The 24,412-nt window shown below is 41.2% G+C and overlaps 2 protein-coding genes across 3 annotated transcripts; one reads left to right on the forward strand and one right to left on the reverse strand.

Moving 5' to 3' along the window:
• Positions 1–4,673: 4,673 nt before the first annotated feature.
• On the reverse strand, positions 4,674–11,879 carry LOC103532261 (1,25-dihydroxyvitamin D(3) 24-hydroxylase, mitochondrial). The gene is made up of 11 exons (XM_030463352.1): positions 11,772–11,879; positions 11,474–11,664; positions 10,886–10,979; positions 9,991–10,087; positions 8,680–8,771; positions 7,777–7,888; positions 6,269–6,414; positions 5,787–5,953; positions 5,531–5,609; positions 4,917–5,111; positions 4,674–4,832 (listed from the first exon to the last, which is right to left on the reverse strand). The coding sequence occupies exons 1-11, from the start codon at positions 11,829–11,831 to the stop codon at positions 4,674–4,676; spliced, it is 1,392 nt and encodes a 463-aa protein (XP_030319212.1). The 5' UTR covers positions 11,832–11,879.
• A 7,890-nt stretch (positions 11,880–19,769) lies between these two features.
• PFDN4 (prefoldin subunit 4) lies at positions 19,770–22,763 on the forward strand. 2 transcript variants are annotated; one of them, XM_008497850.2, is made up of 4 exons: positions 19,770–19,844; positions 20,810–20,917; positions 21,914–22,057; positions 22,363–22,763. In XM_008497850.2, the coding sequence occupies exons 1-4, from the start codon at positions 19,821–19,823 to the stop codon at positions 22,492–22,494; spliced, it is 408 nt and encodes a 135-aa protein (XP_008496072.1). In that variant the 5' UTR covers positions 19,770–19,820; the 3' UTR covers positions 22,495–22,763. The 2 variants fall into 2 exon arrangements, with proteins under 2 accessions (XP_008496072.1, XP_030319133.1); XM_030463273.1 differs by lacking the exon at positions 19,770–19,844 and adding an exon at positions 20,192–20,426.
• The last annotated feature ends 1,649 nt before the right edge of the window (positions 22,764–24,412 follow it).

The following is a 24,412-nucleotide window of genomic DNA, read 5'->3' on the forward strand; positions in this document are numbered from 1 at the left end:
TGCTGTAGTTTCAATCTCAATAGGCCCTTTGTTTCAGCTGAAATGCAGCTTTTTCTTCTAGAGCTACAGTCCTTAAATGAAGTTTCAATATGTGTGCCACAGACTGGAAATTGTTGAACTTTCTCCTTTTATAAAAAGTGATAATGCATTAAAAACCCCACACATACACAACCAGTCCCACTGAGGTCAATGCAGTGCTTCACATAGTTAAATCAAGCACATGCTGAGCTTTGTTCTGAGATGAACTCTAGCTATACACATTTGGCAGAATTAATTTTTCAGAGCTTGGATTATTTTGCATCATCAGCAAAAGCCAGTGCTGACACAGACATAAATTCTACCTCTCATTGTTGAGAACAAAGATCCTTCTCAGTGTGGAGGAAGACAAACTAGAACACATTATCTGCCATCTAATCACAGCACTGATAGGTGTAAGCAGGGATTACACTCAGAGCACAGTATAGAACAGCCAGCTTATAATGAACAGAACATAAATGAAAAATGACAGATTGTCAGTCCTGAAAATTGGCATTCTTTATTCATAAAAAAGCACAGATCACTTGGCTCCAACTTTGTCTATGCCATTCCCACTAACATGTCTAAAGCCTGAACAGAACTGATTCTTTTTGGATAGGTAAACTTCTTTCACTTCCTTGTTGAGAGAGTTGATGTAGAGGCCAATTACTCCATTCATTTTATGATCCCACTATCTTCCTCTGAGAAGTAACTGTAGGAAATGGTAACAGTGTTGATATTGTCTCTTTAATAAGTAATGCTGAATGAGCAAATCAGTTCAAAGAAGCAAAGAGGTGACCTGAATTCATCCAGCTGACCACAGGCAAAAAGCTTAATAGACATTTATTAATCTCAGAAGCATCCTGCTGGTTTTAATGCTTCCGAAATATGAAATAAAGAAAACCAGACAGGTTTCTTAATGTGAAAGTCTGGCTTGGTCATTCATTATCTTTGGAGTTTGATAATTACCTATTTCCGAGGTAAATTACTTTGGACATTTACTTTGAGGTAGCAGATTAATGAAGTTCTTTGAAAACTTCAGGAACTTGAAAATCTACAGAGCTTCCGGAACAAAATTTTCCAGGTCAGTGGTTTAAAACTCCAGGAGACAGCACACATTTGTACCTCAGCTTGTACAGAGTTGGTCAAGACCTCACTCAGAGCAGCACCTGTATAGATCCTTGAGCCCAGTAAATTTAAATAGCAAAAATACTAAGCAGTTCAGTAAGCATGAACTTGTGATCTACTATACAGAAGCAATAAAGTATTTTGAAATAGTGATAACTGGGCTGTCAAGGTCAGTTCAGCTAGATAAAACCTCTTCTTTTTGGTAGTCTTTAAAAGTTAAATCACCAGAACTTTTGTGAGTGATGTGATATACTTGGAACTGAACACTAGTCCTGACTTTCTTGTTTCTTATTGGCACAGCTCCATGGGCTCTAATGGGATCATATTAGTGTAGAATACTGTAAGAAGAAACTTAGTGTATAGCATTGTTGTAGCAGCCTGGATATATCTCACACACAGTCCTGCATCTCTGCATGAGCTACCAAAGCTCCCCTGGGTTTGAGTGAGCTCCCAGCTCACCCTTCCAGGGCTCTGAGCTGTCACCTCAGTTTCAGCATCATGAATTATAGTCACATTGCAGTATCATTTTTAGAAAAGCCATGTTCTCACATTGTTGCTGCACAGTTTTCTTACCCCATCATTCACTCAGCCAGAGGCTGCCTTCATTGCCACAGACAGCTTGGGTTTGATGAGTGTCAAATTTTCTCTTTGTGTAACCACCAGGCTGGCACTCACAGTTCTGAGTGAGTGCATGGCTTTTTTTTTTTTTTGCATACAGCATTTCTTGTGATCATGCACAGGTTAAAACAATTTTCACCTTGTCTCAAACCTTTGGATTGATTTAATCTTGTCTTAATAGCAGAGAAATGTAGGAATTCCATCCCTGGAGACCTCAGGACTGTGCAGGCTGGAGAGGAACTTGCCCAGACTGTACTATAACTGCAGAAATGTTGCAGTCACTGAGGTCAGAGAGGATAATACAGAGGGAAAGACCGTAGGCATGGATTTAATACATTCCTGAATATTAGGGCTAGCCTGGATTGAAGGAATGCTGAGGAGATTAATGGCACAAAATGAGGATGACATCAAAGTTCTGTGCTGCAGGGCTTAACTTTCCTCTATTTGCTAACCTGGGATCCACCTCCCAGGCTGGTCCTTTGCCCACTTTACCCTCCTGCCAAGAGCTGGACTTTGCAGTTTCCCAGTTAAGGTGTGGTTATAGCATACAATCAAACAACTTGGGTGCATTATGAAGCAGAATTTTTTTCAGTGTTGAATTAAAGTAACTTGATTTTGTAGAACTTCAAGCCCACTAAGGATATTAAGCAGAGGGATGAAAGTACCTCAGTTTTGGGGTTTTTTTTTGCAAGAAGTAATCATAAAAGCCAAGACTTCTCTAATGCTATAAAGACTTTATAACAAACTATGGAAGACTTTTTATAGAAAAAAAATAGAAAACTTTATTTTATTACAAAATTGACTATTACAAAATTCACTAGAAAGGTTCTGCTAATGCACAAATTGCTTTACATACTGTAATATGGCTACAGTTACATCTTTGAATTTAACAGCAGTGGAAAAAAAAATAAAATCCAGAGACCAACAAATGCTAAAAACTTGCATTATTACAGAAAGTGAAAAAAAATTAAAATAAACATTAATCGTTATATATTTAAACCTGTACTTGAAACTGCATATGACAAAAATACACTTGTGACCTTAATAGCTACCATATAGTATTACCTGAAGGTTAGTGACAACTTTAACCTTTAGATACAGGTCTTGAAACCCCCACAAGAAACAGACCTCTTCAAAATATCTAGGATTCTTATTTCCTGTGGTTCTTTGCAACATACAATTTATATTACTCGTCTGATGAAGTAACTATCCTGTTAGGATAATTTAATAATGGCAGAACCCATAGGATTCCAGTGATTCCATTTATGGACAAAGCCTCTCATGCAGTAAAAGGCCACTAAGGTTTTACAATAAAGGTAAAAGGTTTGTATGGAATTTGAAGGCATTAAATTCTACAGGTATGAGAAGATTGTGGTAGGAGCAGTATTGCAACTTCATATGAGCAGTACTGTGCAGGCATGAGGACAGATCCTTTTATATACCTTTGTCCTTATTTCCTTTCTATGAAGGAAGTTTGTAACTTTAGGGAAAGTACACTTTCATTAACCTGATCTTTAAGCCCTGTTGTTTGCCTTATTACAAACTGCTGTCTGACTTCTCAGTTCCATTCATGACATTGATAACCTGATAAGGACTAAGTGAGATTCTTTTCCCTTAAACTGTCTTCTTCAAGGTCTTCAACTCAGAGCTAACAGCTGCAGTTCAGTTCTCACTGTTGTTCCCCCAGGTGCCCTCTATGATTGATACCCACAAATGAAACAAGTTCTTCCCAAGCCAGCCTGCCAAACAGCTCGAGGCTACAATAATCACTGTGCACTATGAACCATACACAGCATTCCACAGATCACCACCAAACTCTATCCTGTACAGTTCCTCAGCTGCACTAAATTATTGTGTCTGCAGAGGTATGAACATGTATAGTATTTTTCTTTCCTTTTAACATTTCTAAATACAGCTGAAATAAGTAACCACATTTTAAAAAAAACCACCAATAAGAGACCTTTTCTTGGTACTATTTCTGGCTCAGCCACTGTTCAAGGGGTGTGTGTTGCAGTTTTTCCACTGGTTATCACAGGCTTTGGCTTCCCAGTCACTGTATACTTTTTCAGAAAAATCAGCAGTAGGACTACAATTTATTTTCTTCAAGCTGTATTAAAGAGAAAAGAATCCACTTAGGGATTGATTAATTAAAACAAATAACACTGTACAGACTTCAGATAATTAAATTAATGCCCTTACTCAGATTATATTGAATTATTTTTTCCTGTGTTGTTGGCCAGCAAAACCAGATCTCCCACAGTATTGAAATGTCCCTTTTTTTTAAATTGAGGAATTAACTCTAGATCAAGTCTTTAATATAGATTTATATACAAATAAGCTAAAAAATACCCTGTCAGCAGAGAAAATCTTACATGCCTTCTTTTGAAACAAAAATGTGCAAATTGCAACATTGTGTGACCATTTTCAAATAGATATTGCTTTTCTTTACCCTTCTGCCTAAAATCAAGTTTTCTAATCTAAACTTTGTGCACTGGTGGGCTGTTTCTGCACTAGGGCATTTTCTTTTTAATTTGTATATTGATGCTCAAAATTAAATGCTATGCTTTAGGAAATGCCTTCTAGAAAAGCAGTGGGGAAGTTATTATACAACAAAATAAAGGTTATTATGTTTCCCCTGCAGTTTATAGAATCTGATTTCCCCATTTCTGATTTGCATCAGCTACAGAAGACACGATCTCTTGAGTTTAAAACTAGACAGCTTACTTCAGAGCCATAAGCCATACAAAATTTGTCTTCTTCATACGTAGAATATTTTCTATTAGAAGCAAAGTGACCTGATGGCATTCAATAAACCTCACATAGTGAGGAGAAAGCTGAGGAAAACATCTGTTCTCTTAAATACACAGTTCTATGAAAATTCTAAATGAGGTTCAAAGAAAAGTCTGTCATGCTCAGGAGGCCCTTACACACACACACACACACACACCCCTTCTCTTACCTTCCCTTCGGTGAAATGCAATGGGAAGCTCCCGGCTGGGAATCAGGGTTCCTGAATGGAGTGTTTCTACTGGCTTGTTGTCAGTTGCTACAATTCTGTACTTGTGAATAAGCTGAAACAGAGAGATTGCAGTTAGTGTGCATTTGGCATCTCTTGATCAGGTGCAATGCTGAGCAGCCAGATACAGAGTATTTACCCAGCAGAGAGCCAAGTGAAGCTGGAGCTCTGCAATGCGGCGCCCAATGCACATCCTCTTCCCAATACCAAATGGAACATGAGCAAAAGGATTTATTAGGGTCCTCTGAAACCAGCGTTCTGGTTTAAACTGAGTCCAGTCTTTAAAGTACTCTTCATTGCAACCCAGGGCATGGCTGTTTATCATTAATACAGTCTATAAATTAATAGAGAAACACTCATTACAAACTGGCTTTGCAGAGCTAAGTGAACCAGCTTGTTAATGGAAAATGTAATGCAACAGCAAAGGAAAGGCAGTTTCCTCAGAAGATGCCATGTAATTCTCTGAAGAGTAATTCAAGCACAGAAAAGGTCATGGTTTTCTCAGAAAAACATCAGAAACTTTGAAAAGAAATTTTGAAATAGCACACCACACCAGTTTCATCTAAATCCAACAGCCATGCAGGCAGGTATGCTTCCCAGTTAATGGGAATTCTTGGTGTGAATTCCTCATTCTCAGTCCTGGGATTCATCCTTTGGCAGTCATTTTAACAGTGAAATAGGACCATCTTTGATGGCTTAAAGGGCACTTAATCAACAACAAAATATTCTAATAAGCTAAATTAACAGACTCACCCCTTTGGGCAGTACGTAATCTTCCAGAACTATTTCCTTGTCAATAGTGCGAGTGGTAAATGGCACTGATGGTGTTAATCTACAGTGAAAGAAAAAACATCTATCTATCATAGTTTACCCTAAACAAAAACAGTGAACAAAATTATACATACTAAAAAAGCCTTGCTCTCTACTACAGACTTTCTGTTAAAACAGTTTGTGATTAATTGCTTTTTAAAAAGTGTTTGAGAGTTTTGAGAAGTGTTTGGGTGTTTACCTCATGGATTCTTTCAGACAGGCTTTTAGGTAAGGCATATTCTTCAAGTTCTCAGCACTTGGACTCCCATTAGGAGTGACTACACTCTGTATTTCCTGGAAAAGCTTCTGCTGAACACGTGGATTGCGTGAGATGTTATACAAAGCCCACAGTAAACTATTGGCCGTCTGAAACAAACCAAAAAGAAACATTAGACCTCCATTTTTTGGTGACAGAAAGAGGAAGTTGCCAAAAGTGCAAAGCAACATTTTTGGCTGGTCACTGCCTTATGGTATTTCCTAAAGCCAAGGGCTTATGAGCCATCCCAGTTGCTGTCTAGGAGTAATGAACAGAAGAAAGAATTGAGTGATCTCAGGTAAAAATTCATTTGCATTTAGGCCATGGAAGCAACTATAGGCTTAGCTCAGCCTCAGGTGTTACAGAAGAAAGCAGGGAGTTGGAAGGATGCTAGTTTTAACATGCTCTTAGAAAGTCAGGTTTACCGTTTCGACTCCAGCAATCTGGAGCTCTGCAATGGCAGCATACAGCTCCTTCTTGGAAAGTTGTCCTCCAGAATAGATGTCACACAGGAAATCCTCCTGAGGGTTTGCTGAGTGCTTTTCCAGTCGGCAGTCAATTGAGTGCTTGGCTGAGGAGGAAGGAGCAGGAGGTAATTAATGGAAAGTCACTAAAAATACTTTAAAGTTTAAAGCAAAATTGCATCTGACAAGAGGATACCAAGCTTTGCTCTTTTTTTTTTTCAAGTCATGAGCATTACAATCAATAAATAATGTTTTCACTTTTTAAACAACTCAGTCACAAAAATCACTTCTGAACAAAAGGAGACCCAGCAAACTATTAGGAATTCTGTTTTCTTAAATTAGGAAAGGAAATCAATGATGCACTGAGTGAAATATTTGGCAAACAGAAATACAAGTGTGTAAAATTTATTACCTTGGATTTTCAAAGGGGATCAAGGTGTTAAAAAATCAAAGTGACTTAACACTCAGACTCCCTGAGGGGAAATGTAAGCCTTTGATTTACTAGGGGAAGGCAAAATTGGTGCCAAATCTCTACATGCTGTTTTCTTTTTAAATATAGAGGTCTAGATTTTGCCCATCCTATCTCATGAATATCATCATTATTAAGACCAGTTCTTGGTAAGGGGCTGCTCATGTAAAGTGAAGGTGTCAAACTGTTTTTTCTGAACAAAACTTGTTTAAAGTAACTTTCCTGAAACCCATTAACTCAGAAGCAATAAAATAAGTGCACATGTGGCTGGCATGACCCAAAGTCTTGTAGTATCATGTACTCAAGAGAAATATATCATGCAGTGCTACAGTCATCGAGGTGCAAAACCACTGTCTTAATCTTTAGCTGTAACTGTCACTGCCTAGCAATATATTGAAAAATATAAACTTAACTTCCTATCTGGAGTTAGTGTAATTATTCTAACCCTGAAGACCAACTAATCTTAAATAGAAAATGTCAAAAATTGTCAAAGGGCCAAACTGTACCTTATGATTTAAATAATTTCATTTTTTAAGACTGATGACTATATTCCAGGTTGATCAGAAATCCTGTAATTTCTGGTTTTGTTTAGCAAACAGGATTTTGTTGCATGCAAAATTCTCATTTGTCAAGAAACCAACTCCATTTGAGGTCCCCTTGAGGGAGGTCCCTTTTCTCACTCATATGCCTTGCCTTTAAATTATACAGATATTATACACTTTCTGTCTCTTTATTTTCAAGACAGATTAAAGTGGACTTGTGATCCTGCTGGCTTTCAAATTTCTGGAGCTTCCTTGGAGCCCCACAACCAGACCTCAGTGGAAGAAAACAGAAGTGCTCCCATGCTTGGAAAAGATTTGTCATTAGCTGCAGCAAAGGTTCTCAATCTATGCTGAAAGCACCAATTAAAAAAGCAGGGAAGTAGCAAGTATGGAGAAATTCCACCAAGCAGGAAAAAGAGACAAAAGGAGAGGAGAGAAATCATGTTTAAAACAATAACCTGTTTTAAATATATCATCCCATGCTTTAGTATGAGCTTGCCAGACTTTTGTGTTCAGACCCTTGTGAAGTTCCACGGGGGTCACCATCATCATTCCAAAAGTAGCCATCATCTGTGATGGAGAAAGAGTTTTTTAAATCTTTCTTTAATCCATCTACTTGCAATCTCTGAGCAAAATTAGACTGTGAAGTAGGAGACAATTTTCAGAAAGTCAAGATTCTGGCAGATTTTCCATCCTGGACAGAAAGGATATGTCTTAACCTATTTAGATCATATCCATCTAAAAATTAGGGACAGCCAGTAGAGGATGAGGCTTCTCCAGTGGGTGATTCATCCTATCTATTTTTGGCACTTGGTTTAGAATGGGACAAGTCACCCTTTGGCAGTGCCTCTCCCTCCTTTGACAACAGTTGGAGCCAAAAAAACTAGGCTAGGCTAGATTCCTGTCTTTTAGATGGCTAAAATTAGGCAGATACATATCACTGGGGACCAAGTTGCAGCAAAATGCACAGCAGGTGTGCTTGCAGGAATGCCTAATCTCCAAATCTATCATATTTGCATAATCCCACACCAATCCCACCCAACAAACAGCAGTGTTGCACAATAGGTGTTTTACAGGGAGAGGAAAGTGAACAAGCCAATTTGACAACTCTATTTCCAGGATTACCCTGCTCTCCATCCAGCATCTTCTGCCTGTAGATGCAGGCATTTCATAATGGGACAGTCAGATGATCAGTACTATCACTGCATATCTAAGTGTCACCTTGGATGTGCAAGACTGCCACTACACCTGTAGCACAGAAGTCTGAATTTCTTTTTCCAGGTGACCCACTTAAACTGGTACCCTCACATTAGTAGCAGAGGTAGCAAATCACTACAGCCCCAGTAAAGACCCTTCCATACCGTTTTTACAGCCTTGATGAAGTTCAAACTTTCTTCTTCTACGTCCTGCTGTAGGAGACCAAACCTCTTCCCATACAGCACCAGACAGATACCTGTTGTTAAGCAATATTATCATTAAAAGATATAAACAAAAGGATACATAGTGCCCATCAATTACTGTCACAGAATGGCTTGGATTATCCTTGTGAAAAATGATCTCTGATGACACACAAATGAGAACAGCACTTCACAACACCTTCTGCAAGTCTGCATTAGACCCAAGCAGCAGTATATCTAGCTAAACTTCCTTTACAGTAACACTTTCTTCACAAATAAGAATCACCACTGATCCCCTTACATGAGCAGCAGATCATTCTGCTAGGCAGGGCTGGCATATTTGGCAAGTAAGCTATATGGTAAAGCTACTGAAGAGAACTGAGTTGTAGGGAAACAGGACCCAAAGAGCCCATCTAGTGCAGCATCTCCCAGCCCTTTCCACAGCCAGCAACCACTTGCAAACACTGGCAGCATCCCACACTGCAACAGCTTCCATCTCTTTCCACTTTTTAAATTTTTCGATTTTTTTTCAAATCTGTCACTTCCTATTTCTCCCTTTCCAAAATCAGACATCACCACTGACAATGGGAAAAAACCCCTCACTTTCAGGAACTCAGTACACAGGTTACTGAAATGAGCCAGCCAAAAGCAGACAAGTCTGGCAGAGCTCATTCAGTTACACACTACATCTGACCATTCCTCCTTTTGGGAACTGCTGATCCAGTTTCTCCTTCCTGAAGCAATTCCTGCCAGATGGTTCCTTAGTGCACTCTTACAGGTTTCTAAAGATGGAAGTAATTTGTCTTGGTAATTTACTGCATTGCTTCTCAGTCTCAATGTAAACATTGTAAAAGGGGTTTTCCAACCCTTGTCTATGATGAGTGCTCCTTCACTGTTACTGGATCATTTAATTGAACTTGTGCTGCTGATAATTAACAAATCTCGGGTGGGAAAAAATGGTCCTATGATGTCTGATCCCACAGCAGATAAATGCACTGTGAGTCCCTCAAATTTGGATTTTTAAATCATTATAATATTTGATTTTTTTGTTACAAGCTACATAGGTGACCAGACAGAAGAGTCTGTGCAGCTGAATTTTGCATGTGTACAGATAGTCCCCTGGCTTTTCTGCAACCCACTTTCCATGCCAATGCAGATGACAGTTTGGATATAATCAGACTACACATTCATAACTGATCATACTCCAAGAGAAATGCCATGGCAGGTAAAAAATTCATACCATTCTCAGGAAGAAAAAAAATAAAACCAACTCACTTTCAAATGACCATTTGTTGAATTCTGAGTAGATATCTTCCATTTGTCCATTGTGGTTACAAATATCATCTATTCTATGCATGAAGTCCTCCAGGACCTAAGCAGTGGAGAGGAGAGGAGAGGGGAAAGAAGGGAATAAAATTACATCAACTAATATAAATCCTGTGTAATCTAGTATTTCAACTGTCTTTTATATAGATAACAATCTTTCATAAGAGAGGAATATTTATGTTTCCTGGTCTTTGAACAAGATTCAATTTCCCCCTGTGATAACATGCCTGGATGTTACGGATAACATGCTGATGATTCCCATGTTATCACTGCTTGTACTTCAACAAGCTGAGCTTTCCTCTGTGGGGATGAAATGCTTCAGTCTGATGCTGGGATAATACTGGAGTTGCACAATAAAGGGGGTGAAGCTGTTTGTCACAGATGTGCTTCAAACTCAATGAGGAACACAGAGGTTAAGGAGCGAGGTGTTCCTTGATGGGAAGAACATAAAAATGAAGGAGTAAAGGCAAAAAATGTTGAATGCAAGAAAAGTAAGCAAAAACTGTTTGCAGGAGCCCTTATCACTGTGGAATAATCTTACTGTTCTGCGGAGACAATCTCAGCTACAGATCTCTGAATGGTCTCATGTTTTTTCATACCTTAATAATCCCTTTTTACTTATTATATTTATTACAGCTGGACACGGTGATCTCAGAGGTCTTTTCAAACTGTGGCAATTCTGTGACCCTGTGATTATTGCCTGAATGATTTCAGAGTATGAACTCATGGTTTTATCACTGCAGAGCAAATCAGCAGCTACCTAGGTAAACTGTATCACTTGATCTGCTTTTATTTCCTAGGTTTCCAAGGGCGTGAGGGCAAAGAGTTTCCCGAAATTCAGTACCTCATTGATCAAGGTGTCCAGTTTTTCAACTTCTTTGGGTTTCATTAATTTCTTTTGAAAGGCACTTCTGACCCTCTGCCAGTCCTTTCCTTCCCTAGATTGAATTAAAAAAAACAAAATAACACATAAAAAACACCCCACAAAACAAGACAAAATAAAACAAAACAGGACAAAATAAAAACAGCGAGGTTGAAGAGAGAAAGACTTCAAGAAGACAGAAAGAAAATAACCCCAAACACGCGGCATGTGCAACAAGACATCCTCGGCATCCTCGCACCGACGGGCACAAACCTGACGCCGCAGCCGCTTCCCGGGGCACCGGGGATGGAACAGGCTCCGGCGGCAGCACCGGGGATGGAACAGGCTCCGGGGGGCAGCCCCGGGCGGCGGCTCCTCCGGCACAGCCGCCCCGCGGGAGCGAAGCCCGGGGAGGGAGCCGGGCACGGAAGGTCGGTGAGCCCGCAGCATCCCTCGGGCACCGCGGAAACCGTGCTCCCCCACACCCCACCCCCCCGGCTCACCCGTGGGGAGCAGCCGCCCCTCCTGAAGCTCCCCAAGGGCTTCCCGGGTGTTGCGGGTGCCACTTACAGGATCAGCAGCCCGTAGCCCTCGTCGCGATAGTCCCGATAGGCTTTCCAAGGCTTGATCTCTAGGCGCTGGGGGCAGGCACTCTCCCGGCGGTACAGGGCTTCCAGGAGGCAGGGCGCTGCGATGTGCACCGAGTCGAAAGCCCCCAGCTTCATACGGAAAATCTTTCCAAACCTCCTGTGGTACTCGGCCTGGGGGTGCAGAAGAGATCCCCCCACCCCCGGTGAGTGTGAGGCTCTTCCTTTCCACTCCCCTCCCTAACACCGCCTCAGCATCCCCGTCCATCCGCCCGCCTCACCAGCGTCTCATGCTGCCGCTTGAGCCCCCCCTTCCAGAGGACGTCGGGCAAGCTCCCCATCAGCGGCCAACTGGGGGGGCCGGGCAGGGCGGCCAGAGGGTACCCCCGGCCCCGCCGAGCTGGGATAGCTGCCGTCCGCGGGGCGCTGAGGGAGGAGGCGAAAAGCCGCTGCGCGGAGGCTCCGCGGAGGCAGGTAAGGGCGGGGTGCCGGAGGAAGATGCTGCAGCCTCCCATAGCCGCGGTGACAGACACCCATCCACGTTAATGTATATATATAGCAGCCGGGAGGCTCGCTGGACTTTCATCGAGGGCCAATAGGAGCTCTGGGTGGGGTGAGGTGGGGTCGGGTGGCCCGGCCCTGCCCTGCTCGGCCCGGGAAGGCTGCGGGGCAAGCGGTTCATGAAAGGGTTCAGGCGAGGCAGGAGGGCACCGCGCCAGCACCGCCCGCGCCTCCGCCCGCGGAGCTTCCCGGGGGCTCCCGGTGGTCCCGGCTCCGCGGCTTCTCCCGGTGCTGCCGCCGCTCCAAGCCCCGCGGCGCGGGTGGTGGTGGGGGGCGGCCGGGTCTGCAGGCAGCGGCACCCGCTCCCCGGGGGAACTGCCCGGCTGACCTAAGAACAGTCTCATAGAGCTGTTTTCTCTCTCTCTCTCTCCCTTTTTTTTTTTTTATCCGTCTTTCTGGGGCGAGGCAGCCCCATGAGGCGGGAGGGGGGGATGTGTTGTTTGGCACAGGTGGCTGAAAAGTTCCACCTTCCTTCAGTGTTTGCACTTTGAAATGATGGACTGAAAAAATGAAGGGAGCTGAGGAATAACAAGTTTAGATGTGTGGTCTGGTCTTACCCTCTCTGGCTGACTAACCACCTATTTATGAAAAGGGCATGTGAGTGCATCATCCGAGAAGGCAAAATTCCCTTCACTGTCACTGGTGGCAGCCATTAAATTCTGACAAAAACCAGTTATTGCTCTAAGTCTTTTCATCAGAAATTGCACAGTAACCCTCAGAGAGAGCCAAAGGTTTTCACACTAAGTGTAAGCAGGAGAGGTGCTGGCAGAGAGAAAGCATCTTAGGTCACCTGGGTCCTGGGCTCTGTCCTCCCTGAGAGTGAAGTCAGAGAGGCTCTGGATATTGTTTCAAGACAAAAAGCTACCCGTAAACCAGAGGATTTTCCAGGAAAGAAACGTATGCTACAATGAGAACTTGATTTTCTCCCACTCCACACTATATTTTTTCATATTTCCCAAGCTGCATTTTGTGACTCAGCTCTTAATCCCATTTATTTAACTGCCTGACAGTAAGATGCAGCGTATGCAGATAGATGGGTGTGTAAGACAAGGGACACACAGAAAAATAATCAGAACAGAGATTTCACACGGAACCTGAGACTCATGTTGAACACGTTTGAGAGTCAAATAAATAACAATAAGAAGAGCAAGGTAGCAGTGATCAATACAGAGAAAAATGTATAAAAGTGTGACATCTCACTGCAGACTCTGAATTTTTTGTACATCCTTCCCAATCCTGCTCCTCTGTTTCAGTGATTTTCTTCTATGGTATCATACTGTGTGGGCCACTAGAGAGGAGGAATTTCTGGGCAGACTTTAAAATTAAAGCTGTTTTAAAGGTTTTCAATTTTTTTTTTCTTTTAGGGAAACAGCACAACAAGTTGGTATTCTTGCAGTTTGTTTTCTTTGAACCAGTTCTACTGAAAACACATCTTGCTGTCTTTGTAGACTGAGAGAAGTCTGGGCTTCGTTCAATGATAAGTTCTTCTGATAAACCCAACAAGAAGAGACAACTTGTGTGCTCTCTGGACACCTGCCTATTAGAAGAATCAAAATGAACTCATTTGAAGGGTCACAGCTTAGTGACTGTGAAACAATCTCTTTTTAGAAGAGTCTGGAATAGGCAAGTCAAGGCTACAGTGGGCACAGGTCAGTTTTTCCATGTTCATCTTTGCTACGGGGAAGAAACCACCCTGTTAATACGAAATCTTCTCTATTAAGCTGTTTTTAAATTACAGAATGGAAAAGGTTTTATTTAACTTCTGTGGTCGTGATGTAACCCTCTGGCAGGGAAGCTAGTATATTGGTAGCTTAGCTGGGCCTGGAGCTAATGATTGCCTCAATTTCTGCTAAAGTGCAGTTCTAAGGGCATTTTCAGCCTTTGCTTCCTCCCCTTCCTTTTAAGAGATCTCAAAAACAAGCCTTTAATTTTCAGCAAGACCTTTTCTTGTGACCTTCAGAACATATCAAGGGTTATCTTAAATATAAAACAACACGAGTTACAGGGTTCTTGAAGTGAATTTTGGGGGCATATCCTCACAGAAGGAACACTCCACTAAGGCATATGTAACAATGAAGATGTCACCATTGTCCCACAGATGTCTATCTATAAGACTTCCCTATATTTTCTAATAATTTTAACAGCTAGTGACAACTGTCGCTGAAAAGCCCTTTTCACATCTATCCTATGGCAAGGAGTATTTTTAGGTCAAAGATCAGGACATAGCTGAAGATCAGAACTAAATAGCTTATGACATGTATTCTTCTTTGCTTCTCTTCTTTTGATACATAAAAGAAAAAAAAGTGTTTTGATTTCTTCAGTCTCAGATGTCAAGAAAGAATGTTCCTTGGAAAATGATCTGTGGTGTGATGCTTCTGTAGATCTGACTGGGTCTGCTCTAGTGGTACAGAAAAGTTGTATCACAGCATATCTTATATCACTAAACCATTTAATCAGTACCTGAAGTCCAAGTTTTAGAGCTGCTTCCTAAGCAATCAGTAGTCCTACCTCTTGGGAAACAAGAGTGACATTGTCCTTAAATACAGCTTGGAAATTCCATCAAGCTAAGAACTCCTCACCAGGATTTAAGAGACTGAGGTGTGTTTGGAAATCTCATTGAAACACAGCAGCTAAATTTCCAATGTATTGTAAAACATATAAAAAAGCATGGAGCTCATGCAAAGTGAACCAAGTGCTTTTCATACAGCACATTTCAAGCATACTAAATATTTCCAAAATAACTCTGCTGTGGGAAAGAGCTTTAGACTGTAAGCAAATTTCCTTTCTTAAGACCTGTAATTCCAGGTTTGTTTTGTGACATATCACACATTTCCTGTCTCCTAACCTCTACTCTTTCTCCTTGTTGGAAAAAATGTTTTGCTGTTTTGGCCTTTAAATGCTTGTGAAGTCTCTTGTGTGGAGAATGAGCAGACTGCAGAGGGAGAGTCTCTGTCAGAGGCAAAGCATTTCACAATGCTCTGGAAGACAAGATGAATGCAACGTGGAAATTCTACTGTCAAAACACAAAGTTGTTATTCTAGTTTTTTTGCTTGTGTTTGTTTATACACTTTTAATTCTCTGTCTCTTTCCAGCTGAAGATCTTAGAGTTTTGTAAATACTGATAAATTTAGCCTCATCTTAAGAGATGGGAAAGTACAGTAATCCCACTCTACAGAAGAGAAATTGAAATATATTTGTAAAGTGAGATCTCAAAGTTATTTTATAGACACTCAATGTAAAATGAAAGCAAAAGCAATTTTTATTATATATTCACTCAAACACTAGTTTTTTAACTGCATCCTAAATAATTACACTCTTACAAGATGATAGTAGCAGTGTGGAATGTCTGGTGAGCAAACTGAGACCAAGGCAATCCATAGAGAGAGACCTAGAAAAAAAGAAAGGTAGAAGAACAGCTCAAACTCCACGAGCCAAGGAATCTTCTAGCTGGCCATGACCTATTTGAGATATCTACTTCTGCAATAAACATTGCAACATTCAGCTATTGAAGGAGTCTCTAGGAAAGTACATGGGTCAAGAAAATCAAGAGATTTCTTGACTTAAATTAAGCATATCCAACGTTGACTTGGAATAAATATGTATTATCTGCTTTACATGAAAAAAGCAATTCTCCACACATACTTCACTCTTTAGAGAGGTTAAGCTTACAACATATCCAAGAAATAAGAGTTCCATGACAAGATGTTCTGACAGTCAGTTTAGAACTGACTTGCCTGGCTCTTCCCTTTTCTTCTGATACCTACAACCTCTCTCTGGGCTTTTTCAGTTTCTTGTCTCATTTAGCAATCTAGTTCTCCTCCAGCAGAGAAAGGAGTTGTTTTAGCAAAAGATTTGCAGCTGTGAGAATGAGTTACTGGCTCAGGCTTCTTGAACTCTTGCAGTACAGGAGAAAGATGGCTTAGAGGTTAAGTTAGTGACTAAGTTAGCAGTGACCCTCCCTTGAGCCAGCTGGCAGTAGCTTCTATGTTGTTAATAGCTAATACCTCCTGAATGATGCACAACACCATGGCTGTGACCACTTGGAAGTCTTCAGAGAGGAGGAGTGGTAGTTATTAGCATTATCATCATCCTGTCCAAGACTACAGTTTGGTAATAATATCTGGTTCTTAAATGTCCCAGAAATGGCAAATAAATATGAGATTTAAAATGTTTTTTACTCTTAGAGAGCACTGTTATTTCATCCTAGGGAGAGGGTCTGTGCAATAATCCTTGTCTGTCACCTTTGGGGTATCTTCTGATGAATGACCTAATAGATATGTAAAAGATACTACTAATCCAGCAAGAGTTCTGTAAAATAACAAAGAGAAGAGTTTGAACTTAAGTGAATTGTTGTGAATTGAGTGCATTTTGCTTCCATTGTCTTCCTTATAGCCCTAAGAAAATATGAAAACTCAATCTCCTTTACCATTAGTCAGCCAAAAGGCACTTGGGCTCTGCTTCCATGAACTCAATACCCTCTGGGCCACATCCCAGTTACTCCTATTCCTTGCTTGTGGAGGGATTAGAGCAGACTGCATCAGTACTTCATCAGATAAAGCCTGAAATCCTGCTGTTTATTTCAGTTCAAATGCCTGGCCACAGACCTCCCTAGGGTAGAAAGAGTTTAGTTTCCTCAGATGTATGACTACTGAATGCAACTATTGCCCTTGGGAAAACATTTAATACATTTATTGCTCTATTTGGTAAAATATCAAATGAGCACATCTGAAATTAGGGCAGATTAAAAAATGCTGAGCATGTTACAGAGAGGGCATGTTACTGACAGACGTGCTGTGAGTTTAGAACTGGTCTCCAGATTCAGTGACAAATCCACTGGTAATGTTTAAAGATGAAAGAATCCAGCTAAGTGATGGTTAAGGAGTGAACAGGACTCCACTCCACTTTACGTAAATTTGTCAAAAAATACAGAGAGGCTTTTGAGACTGGCACTCAGTGTGCTGCTCTGAGAAAGGAAATTATTTCTACCTGTACAGGTGTAACCGAAGACATAATTTCAGGCATTTTGTGATCAGTTCTTATTGAGGATGAAGCACAAAAATTAAAAAACAGCAAGACTAATGCTGTAGTTATGGGCCCTGTAGAGAAGCTTCCAATATGGGCCATAAAAAGCTCCTGGTAAACAGAGATGTTCCACAACTAGAAGAATTTCTGGAGTAGGATGGATTGTGGAGTAACAGAAATACATGGCTAATATTTTGGTCTCTAGTGTATTCACTACGGATACTGAGAAGCCAAGTAGTGGTGAGAAAGGGCAGGACTGCAGAGATAGATCTTAACCTTTTATTTTAAATAAAACCATCATGAGGCAACAACTGTTTTGCTGAGCCAGGATGATAGGATTATAAATCACTATGTTTACAGAATATCCTATCCACAAAGGTGGAGTAAAGTCTTCTACTCTGCTTCACCCTAAAGGGATTTCCCAGCAAAAGGGGATCTCCAGTTTCCATCTCAGGCGCAAACAACCAGCAGGAACTCCCCTTGGTTTCATGGGTCCAGCTGACTCTGCAGAGCTATCTGACACCATATGGAAGCTGTACCCCTTTAATATGCTAGCACAGGTAAAATAGTGCAACTTTGTGCAACTTTTGTTAATAGCAATCCACTTCATAATGGCTAAATCTAGAGAAACCGATATTGCTCCGTTGCCATTAGGTTTTCTCCATTTTTAATACATCTTCTTTTAAGAAACATGGTCGATGTGTGAGTATTTCAAGATGCTCAGAGACTGAAAAATTGCTCTGTGCAACTTCAGGGGAAAGGGTAAAGAGTTTGTTAATCCAGAACAACTCAGGCAGCAAAGAGCATGGGAAGACTCTTTCCCACTGAGCTGATTGCAAAAGGCTATAGCACGTGAAAAGGTGAAAAAGAACCACAAAGCAGATGTAAGATGAAGGGCGTGGGGGTTACACAGACCATGGAAGGGATCCCACCAAAATGCAAGGTGAAGCTAACTGCACTCACAACAACAACAAAGACCAGTGCAAGAAAGAGCAAGTCCTTTTATGCAACAGAAAGAGAAATGAGGTCACTGAGTTCAATGAGTTTATCTTACTCCACCACTAGATGTTTTCACTTGTGCACTGTTTTCACTTTTATTTACATAAGAAAGGTCTACAGAAAGTTACTCTTGGCAACATGCTCACGCCATAATCTTGCCTGAGCATGTGGGAGAAAAAGATTTTCGAAGCCATCAAGTCATCAAATTATTATGAAATCCACTCCTTTTCTCTTGAAGGAAATTACATTGGCTGAAATTTAACGTGTAATTCAGCTAATCCACCCATGGAAATAACCATAGTTTAGACTATATCCTTTCATAGTAAGACCTTTCAGAAGAGAGAAGATAGCTAAACTAGGGAAGAGCAGGAGAATGGCCAGAAAAATGAGAGTTTGTTCTCTGAGAGAGACTTACTATTGGTTTTATGTATGCTAATAACAATATACATAGTTCTCTAGGGAGAAATTTTGTGATTAATTTTTTTCCCTCAGTGGTAAAGAAGCCAAAATTATGCACAAAAAAACCCCCCAACCCAGTAACTCAGCCTGAGATTTTCTTTATAAGTCCATTCTTTTCAACTAGTTAGTAACAGGAGTTTTGAATGAGCAGTCATTCTGAACTGACGAAAATAGAACTTCAATAAATATCCATGATAGAATGTTTTAATAATCCAGAAAGTTTTTACCCTCAAATAATTTAAAAGCTAGAAATCTGCTGCAATCATTCCCACAAGTAGCTGAGACTTTCTTACATTTATTCAACAAAAAGCAGTTTTTGAAAGAGAGTTCTCAAACCAGCTCTACCATGAATCGAAGTGTACATCAACCTCCTGTGTTGTGAATAAGTGTCTGAAGACCACGATCATTGTGTACAATCAGGGTATTATTTTTTTCTAAGCATAGCTTGAGAAAGAAAGGTTATAAATTTGGGACCTTGAGCAACCTGCTGGAAGGTATCCCTGCCCATGCAGGGGGGCTGGAACGAGATGCTCTTTAAGGTCCCTTCCAACCCTAACCAGTCTATGATTCTATGATTCTATGATAAATTTTGCTTTCAACAAATGATTTTGATCTTTGGACTCGGAGGAGGCTTGAGGCTGGGGCTGACTGCCCTGGCTGCCCGCTCAGGCGCCTTCTTCTCCCGAGAGGTCCTTGAAGTGCTTCAGGAGATCCCTGAGGTGCCCCAGGAAATCCTTGAGGTGCCTCAGGATGTCCCTCAGGTGCCCCAGGAAATCCCTGAGATGCCCCAGGAGATCCTTGAGGTGCCTCAGGAGGTCCCTGAGCTGCCTCATGAGATCTTTGAGGTGCTTCAGGAGATCCCTGAGCTGCCTCATGAGATCTTTGAGGTGCTTCAGGAGATCCCTGAGGTGCCTCATGAGATCTTTGAGGTGATTCAGGAGATCCCTGAGGTGCCTCAGGAGCTCCAGCCCACCCGGGTCTTTGTGGCACCAGCGCCAAATCCTCCGCCGGCGCCTCCCGGTGGCAGCGCAGCGTGTGCGGAGTGGCAGGGCGGAGTCAGCCCCAACTCTTCCTTTTTAATCGGGACGTACCAAGTACTGCGGGGACGGTTTGAAATTTATTGTGTTCTTTCTGGCGCCTCCGAACAGCCCAGAGGACTGAGGACGGTGAGGAGAAGCCCCGAGCAGCACAGCGTCTCCCTCACCGGGCGCTTTCCCTCGTCTTTCCTCGCTTTCCCGTGTCCCCAGGCTCTCCCCTGTGGGGAGGGCGAATAGATCGGTCCTACCAATATGGCCGCCACCATGAAGAAAGCGGTGAGTGTGGGAGCAGGGAATGGAGGGGTTTTTTTCCCCCAGTCCCGGCTTCTCCCTCCGCCGCTGTCTCCCCGGGGGCAGCGCGCAGCTCCTCTGCTGCCTCCCGGTGCGGGCGGGCAGGGCTCTGGGGCCGTTGCGGGCCGCCGTCTCTCGGTTCTGAGGCGGTGCGACCATCTCTCCCCAGAGCTGTCTCCCACCCCTCGCTCCGGCTCCTCAGAGGTCCCTCCTTGAGCTCTTGTCCCTTCCCGCAGCCCCCCGGGCTGGAACCCTGTGTGGGGCTGGGGGCGGGTGTCCCTTTCCCTGGGCCGCTGCCGGGTCAGCCCAGCTCTGGGTGAGGCCCTGGCGAAAATCCCCCCGTTGGATGCCGGCGGGGGAAGGTCCTGGCGCTGTTAACGGGATTCTGTCGCAATCTCCTGTGTTATCAAACGTGCCAAGTGCGGATTCGGTTACACGGAGGCTGTTGCCGGTCAAGGCTGTTGTGAAGTGTCACAAGCGGTTGCTGTCAGCCCAAGCTGCCTGTAGATGGGGACCCCCAGCCCTGCCCGCAGGTCCGTCAAGGGGAGTCTCGCAGAGTCCGGTTCGGTGGGTTTAAAATCCCCTGTGGCACATCACAGCTGAGCCATGAGCAGGGAATGATGTGGCTGAGAGGTGACAGCCGCCTGTTGGCTGTGGGCTGTACCGTGCCGTGTTCCTGCAGCAGGTGTAAGTCTGGTTCAGCTCTCCGAGCTGTCAAGGACACAACCTGTGGCATTAAAATGTCACGGGGAGATGGTGTTTAAATTGGGTGTTACAGGGCCCTCAGCTCAGCTACATGTGGGTTATTGCTGAGGTTTGTGAGGAGGTGTTTTAAAGATTTTGCAAGCAGAATGTAGTGGCTGTAAAGCTAGTTTTTGGAAGCTTTGTAGGAGTTTTTGAGTGAAGTTCAAGTTAATCTAAATCTTGGCTTTCACCTCTCCTTTTTGAAGGCTGCAGAAGATGTTAATGTTACTTTTGAAGATCAACAGAAAATTAACAAGTTCGCAAGAAATACTAGCAGGATCACAGAGCTGAAAGAAGAAATAGAAGTGAAAAAGGTAATTTTGCCTCAAATATAATTTATTCTTTATAGTCCTTGGTTTTCAGCTGTGACATAGCAAGTAGGGGCTGCAGGTAACAGCAAGTAATGTTTGGGTTCTAATGTGGGGCTTTTGGTACTTTGAGAATAGGCAGAGACTGTTCAAGTGGGAAAACAGTGAAAGTGATGAGAAATAAAGGTCACTAGTACATTTCTGTATGCTGTTCTTGGAACTTCATAGTTGCTGTATATGAAACATAGTCTCTATATAATGGCTGTTTATTTCCTGCCTGAGATTGTTCATGTTTATTTCTCTTGACCCAGTGAGGAGGTTGTTATGATCTTTTGAGATTGTCATTAACAGTGCAGAGGTTTTCTGTTGCTAGGCTGAATAGGATAAATAGGAAACATCGTTCTATTTTATTTTATTTTATTATAGTATTAATTTTCTTTAAACATCAGTCATAATATTTGTAAAGAAGTATTAACAGTTTGTTTTTTTTTTAATGCTAGTCACAAAATGCTTTCTGTAATTTCTTTACCTGAAAGGTACATTGTGAAAACATTTTTATGTTGATGTTCTATTGATGGCTTAAGGTGCTGGGGTTCTAAGCAATATTACTTTTGCAGTAAAGTAATTAACAGTTGCCATCTTATTTGTCATTTTTTCTGTTCTCTAGCTAAATTTTAAAAATCCTTTGTAACAGCCTATCAGCTATTGGCAAAACTTAAATCTGCTGTATTTCCCTTGTCTAGACAGTTAATTATCCTATTAATGAAAGATAACAAGTATTGCCTAGAAATTAGTACTGCTACAGCTTCATTGAATTTAATATGCCAAATTACTGCTCTAGAAATGTTCTATTAGATGTGTTGTTATCCTGCTGGCAGGTAGGATTTTTGTCCAGTATGCAGACTCACTGAGTTTATTATTTAACTGATAGCATGCCTGTACATTCATTGAAATAATTTACCTAGTACAAAGTGACCACCTTTCTTATGTCTTGATAAATAGAAACAACTTCAGAACTTGGAAGATGCTTGTGATGACATCATGATGCTGGATGATGATGATTCACTTCTCATACCCTACCAAATTGGAGATGTCTTCATTAGTCATTCCCAAGAAGAGACACAAGAGATGCTGGAGGAGGCAAAGGTTTGAAATGAAGCTCCTGTACTGTACTGGCTACAGTGTGATGAGCATTGAAATGGGATAATCTGTTCATCCTTTGAGCCTTTTATTTTCTAAAATTCATGTTTGATTTATGATGTGAGGAAGAGAATGAGCATGCATAGTAAATTGTAACTGGGATGTCAGTATACAAAATCATGGCAGCCTTTGGCTTCAGTTTTACAGCCTGACTTGGCAAACAGTTGGCAAGGGGGTACCTCTTTATATATTGCTGACAAACATGACTTAGTTTGGTTTACATAACTAGCTGAATTTTTTTTCTTTTTCAGAAAAGTTTACAAGAAGAAATTGAAACATTAGAATCCCGAGTGGAATCAATTCAGAGGGTGTTATCTGACCTGAAAGTTCAGCTCTATGCAAAGTTTGGAAATAACATAAATCTTGAAGCTGAAGATAGTTAAAGGTGTTCTAAATATGCCATACAACTTTTTTTATTGAATGTTTTTTTGTTGACATTGTTCCAATTACATAAAAAAAAATCTTCTTTTTTTTTCCTTTTTTTTTTTACTTTCCTGTCTTGGGTTCCATCTCTTTAATGAGGGCTTTCTTATTTTGGTTATTGTAGTTATTTATTTGTTCAGGAAAGCATTAGCTTCATACAGTTGGTGAAGCATGAAGATTGGAATCTTTGCATTGCTTATTAAATTAATAAAGTCAGACAGATATTGTAGTTTTCTTAGTCTTGTTTTCCACTCACGAAAATACTCAAGTATAAAAACAATTGAAATGGGGGAAGTTTTGATTTGCACTCTAATGGCTCTTTGATAAAAGTTTCTCTGTAATGCATGATATGATTCAGCTGTAATGCTGTTTAGCTGTTTTTAGCAGCCCTCCTGGAAATATTAAATCTATCCTTTTACTAAGTCTATCCTTTGTTTTTCAATCTTAGCTCAGATAGCATAAGCACTTAGCTCAGAGCACAACGTGGTAACAAGTTGGCAGTGGAGAAAAGAGGGCTCTTTAAAGCTCCTGTTGGTATTGAAGGAAAGCTTTTGCAGTCACAGTCACATTCAGTCATTTACTGCTTTGCATTTGGGAGTCACAAAAGATGCTGTAATTCAAAATGGTGAGTCTTAACTTCTAATTTTCTTGAACAGTCATTTTCTAAATTCACATTTATATTCCAAATTAATGTCAGAGTTGCTCATAGATGTTGTTGCTATGTCAGCATCAACCCCTGAAACTATTTCTCCATCATTAGATGGAGCTGAATGTAATTTTTAAATATGTTAATTTGCTGACTCCTTACACCTTTAAAAAAAGTGGTATGCTTGCTCACTGTAACTCTTCTCTTGGACTTTTGCCTGCTTTGCTTAATATATTGTTCTGTGGAAATACCTGCTCATTATTACCTTGTTTTTAAAAATCAAATCTTAGCATATTTAAATAATCTTTTTAAGCTATTTTCCAAAACTCTGAGGACAGAGAATTCAATTGGCCAAATATTAGTCTACAGTCATTGTTCTTAATATAGAGTATGAGATGAGTATATTTTGACAGAAAGTGATTAATACCTACCTGTTGTGTCAATTCTGCATCATTCAATGTGAACATGGAAAAAAAACCACTTGGTTTCTCTATTATTGAAGTATTTTGGCATCAAACTATTTAGAGCAGTTCTGGATTGACCCACAGTTGTTTTAGGCACTAAAGGCAGAAGGTGGTGGCCAATTATTTTATAGCAGATGATATGAGTAATGACTTAGCTCTGCCTTAACCTGTTGTACTGATAAAACTCTTAGCCCAAAAACATGAGAACAAGGTTACAGTCTCAGGAGGTGCTGGTATCTCAAATTATTTTCCTAAACATCCAGACCTTTCATTTGTTATGTTAAAGAAAACCATCCAATGCACTTCTCGTTAAATTATGAACCAAAGAAAATGTGAAAGGCTTTCCAGGTGAAAACTGAGCTCTAGTGATTGAGTTTGACCCATTATGAGAAGCATCCAGCAGATGGCATCAAAGAACGGGGAAACCCGTTTTACAGTGCCAGTGCTTTCACAAGTGAAACTTAAGGCTGCGGTGATCACATTCTCATTAATTGTTTGTAACACTCTAAAATTTACTCCTAAATGACTGCTGTGCCAACTCTGCTGTCAGACTGCAGGTGTTGGAAATGATTGTGGGTTCCAGATATGCCTTGGTATGAATATTGCTTTGTTACAGAAAAGAAAATGGCAGCTAATGATGTTTAATTGTGATTCCAGTGGCAGCTATAAAGCCAGCAAGGACCTTAGTTCAAAAAAGAACCCAAAGGGAGAGTGCTGGCAAGGTGTGGAGAACTTTCATTATCTCTGCTGTTCTTTGGTCTCCTAGAA

The sequence above is a fragment of the Calypte anna genome, chromosome 20, assembly GCF_003957555.1.
Source record: "Calypte anna isolate BGI_N300 chromosome 20, bCalAnn1_v1.p, whole genome shotgun sequence".
Taxonomy (NCBI): Eukaryota; Metazoa; Chordata; class Aves; order Apodiformes; family Trochilidae; genus Calypte; species Calypte anna.

Bases quoted from the DNA above. Each gene is read 5' to 3' on its own strand.
- LOC103532261 (XM_030463352.1), bottom strand. From the start codon at position 11,831: ATGGGGAGCTTGCCCGACGTCCTCTGGAAGGGGGGGCTCAAGCGGCAG. The intron at 11,665-11,771 runs GTGAGGCGGGCG...CTGCACCCCCAG, and splicing joins AGCGGCAGCATGAGACGCTG to GCCGAGTACCACAGGAGGTT. The intron at 6,415-7,776 runs GTTATTGTTTTA...CTTCCTCCTCAG, and splicing joins GGATGATATATTTAAAACAG to CCAAGCACTCAATTGACTGC.
- PFDN4 (XM_030463273.1), top strand. From the start codon at position 20,367: ATGGGGACCCCCAGCCCTGCCCGCAGGTCCGTCAAGGGGAGTCTCGCA. The intron at 20,427-20,809 runs GTGGGTTTAAAA...TCCTTTTTGAAG, and splicing joins GTCTCGCAGAGTCCGGTTCG to GCTGCAGAAGATGTTAATGT. The intron at 20,918-21,913 runs GTAATTTTGCCT...CTTGATAAATAG, and splicing joins AAGAAATAGAAGTGAAAAAG to AAACAACTTCAGAACTTGGA.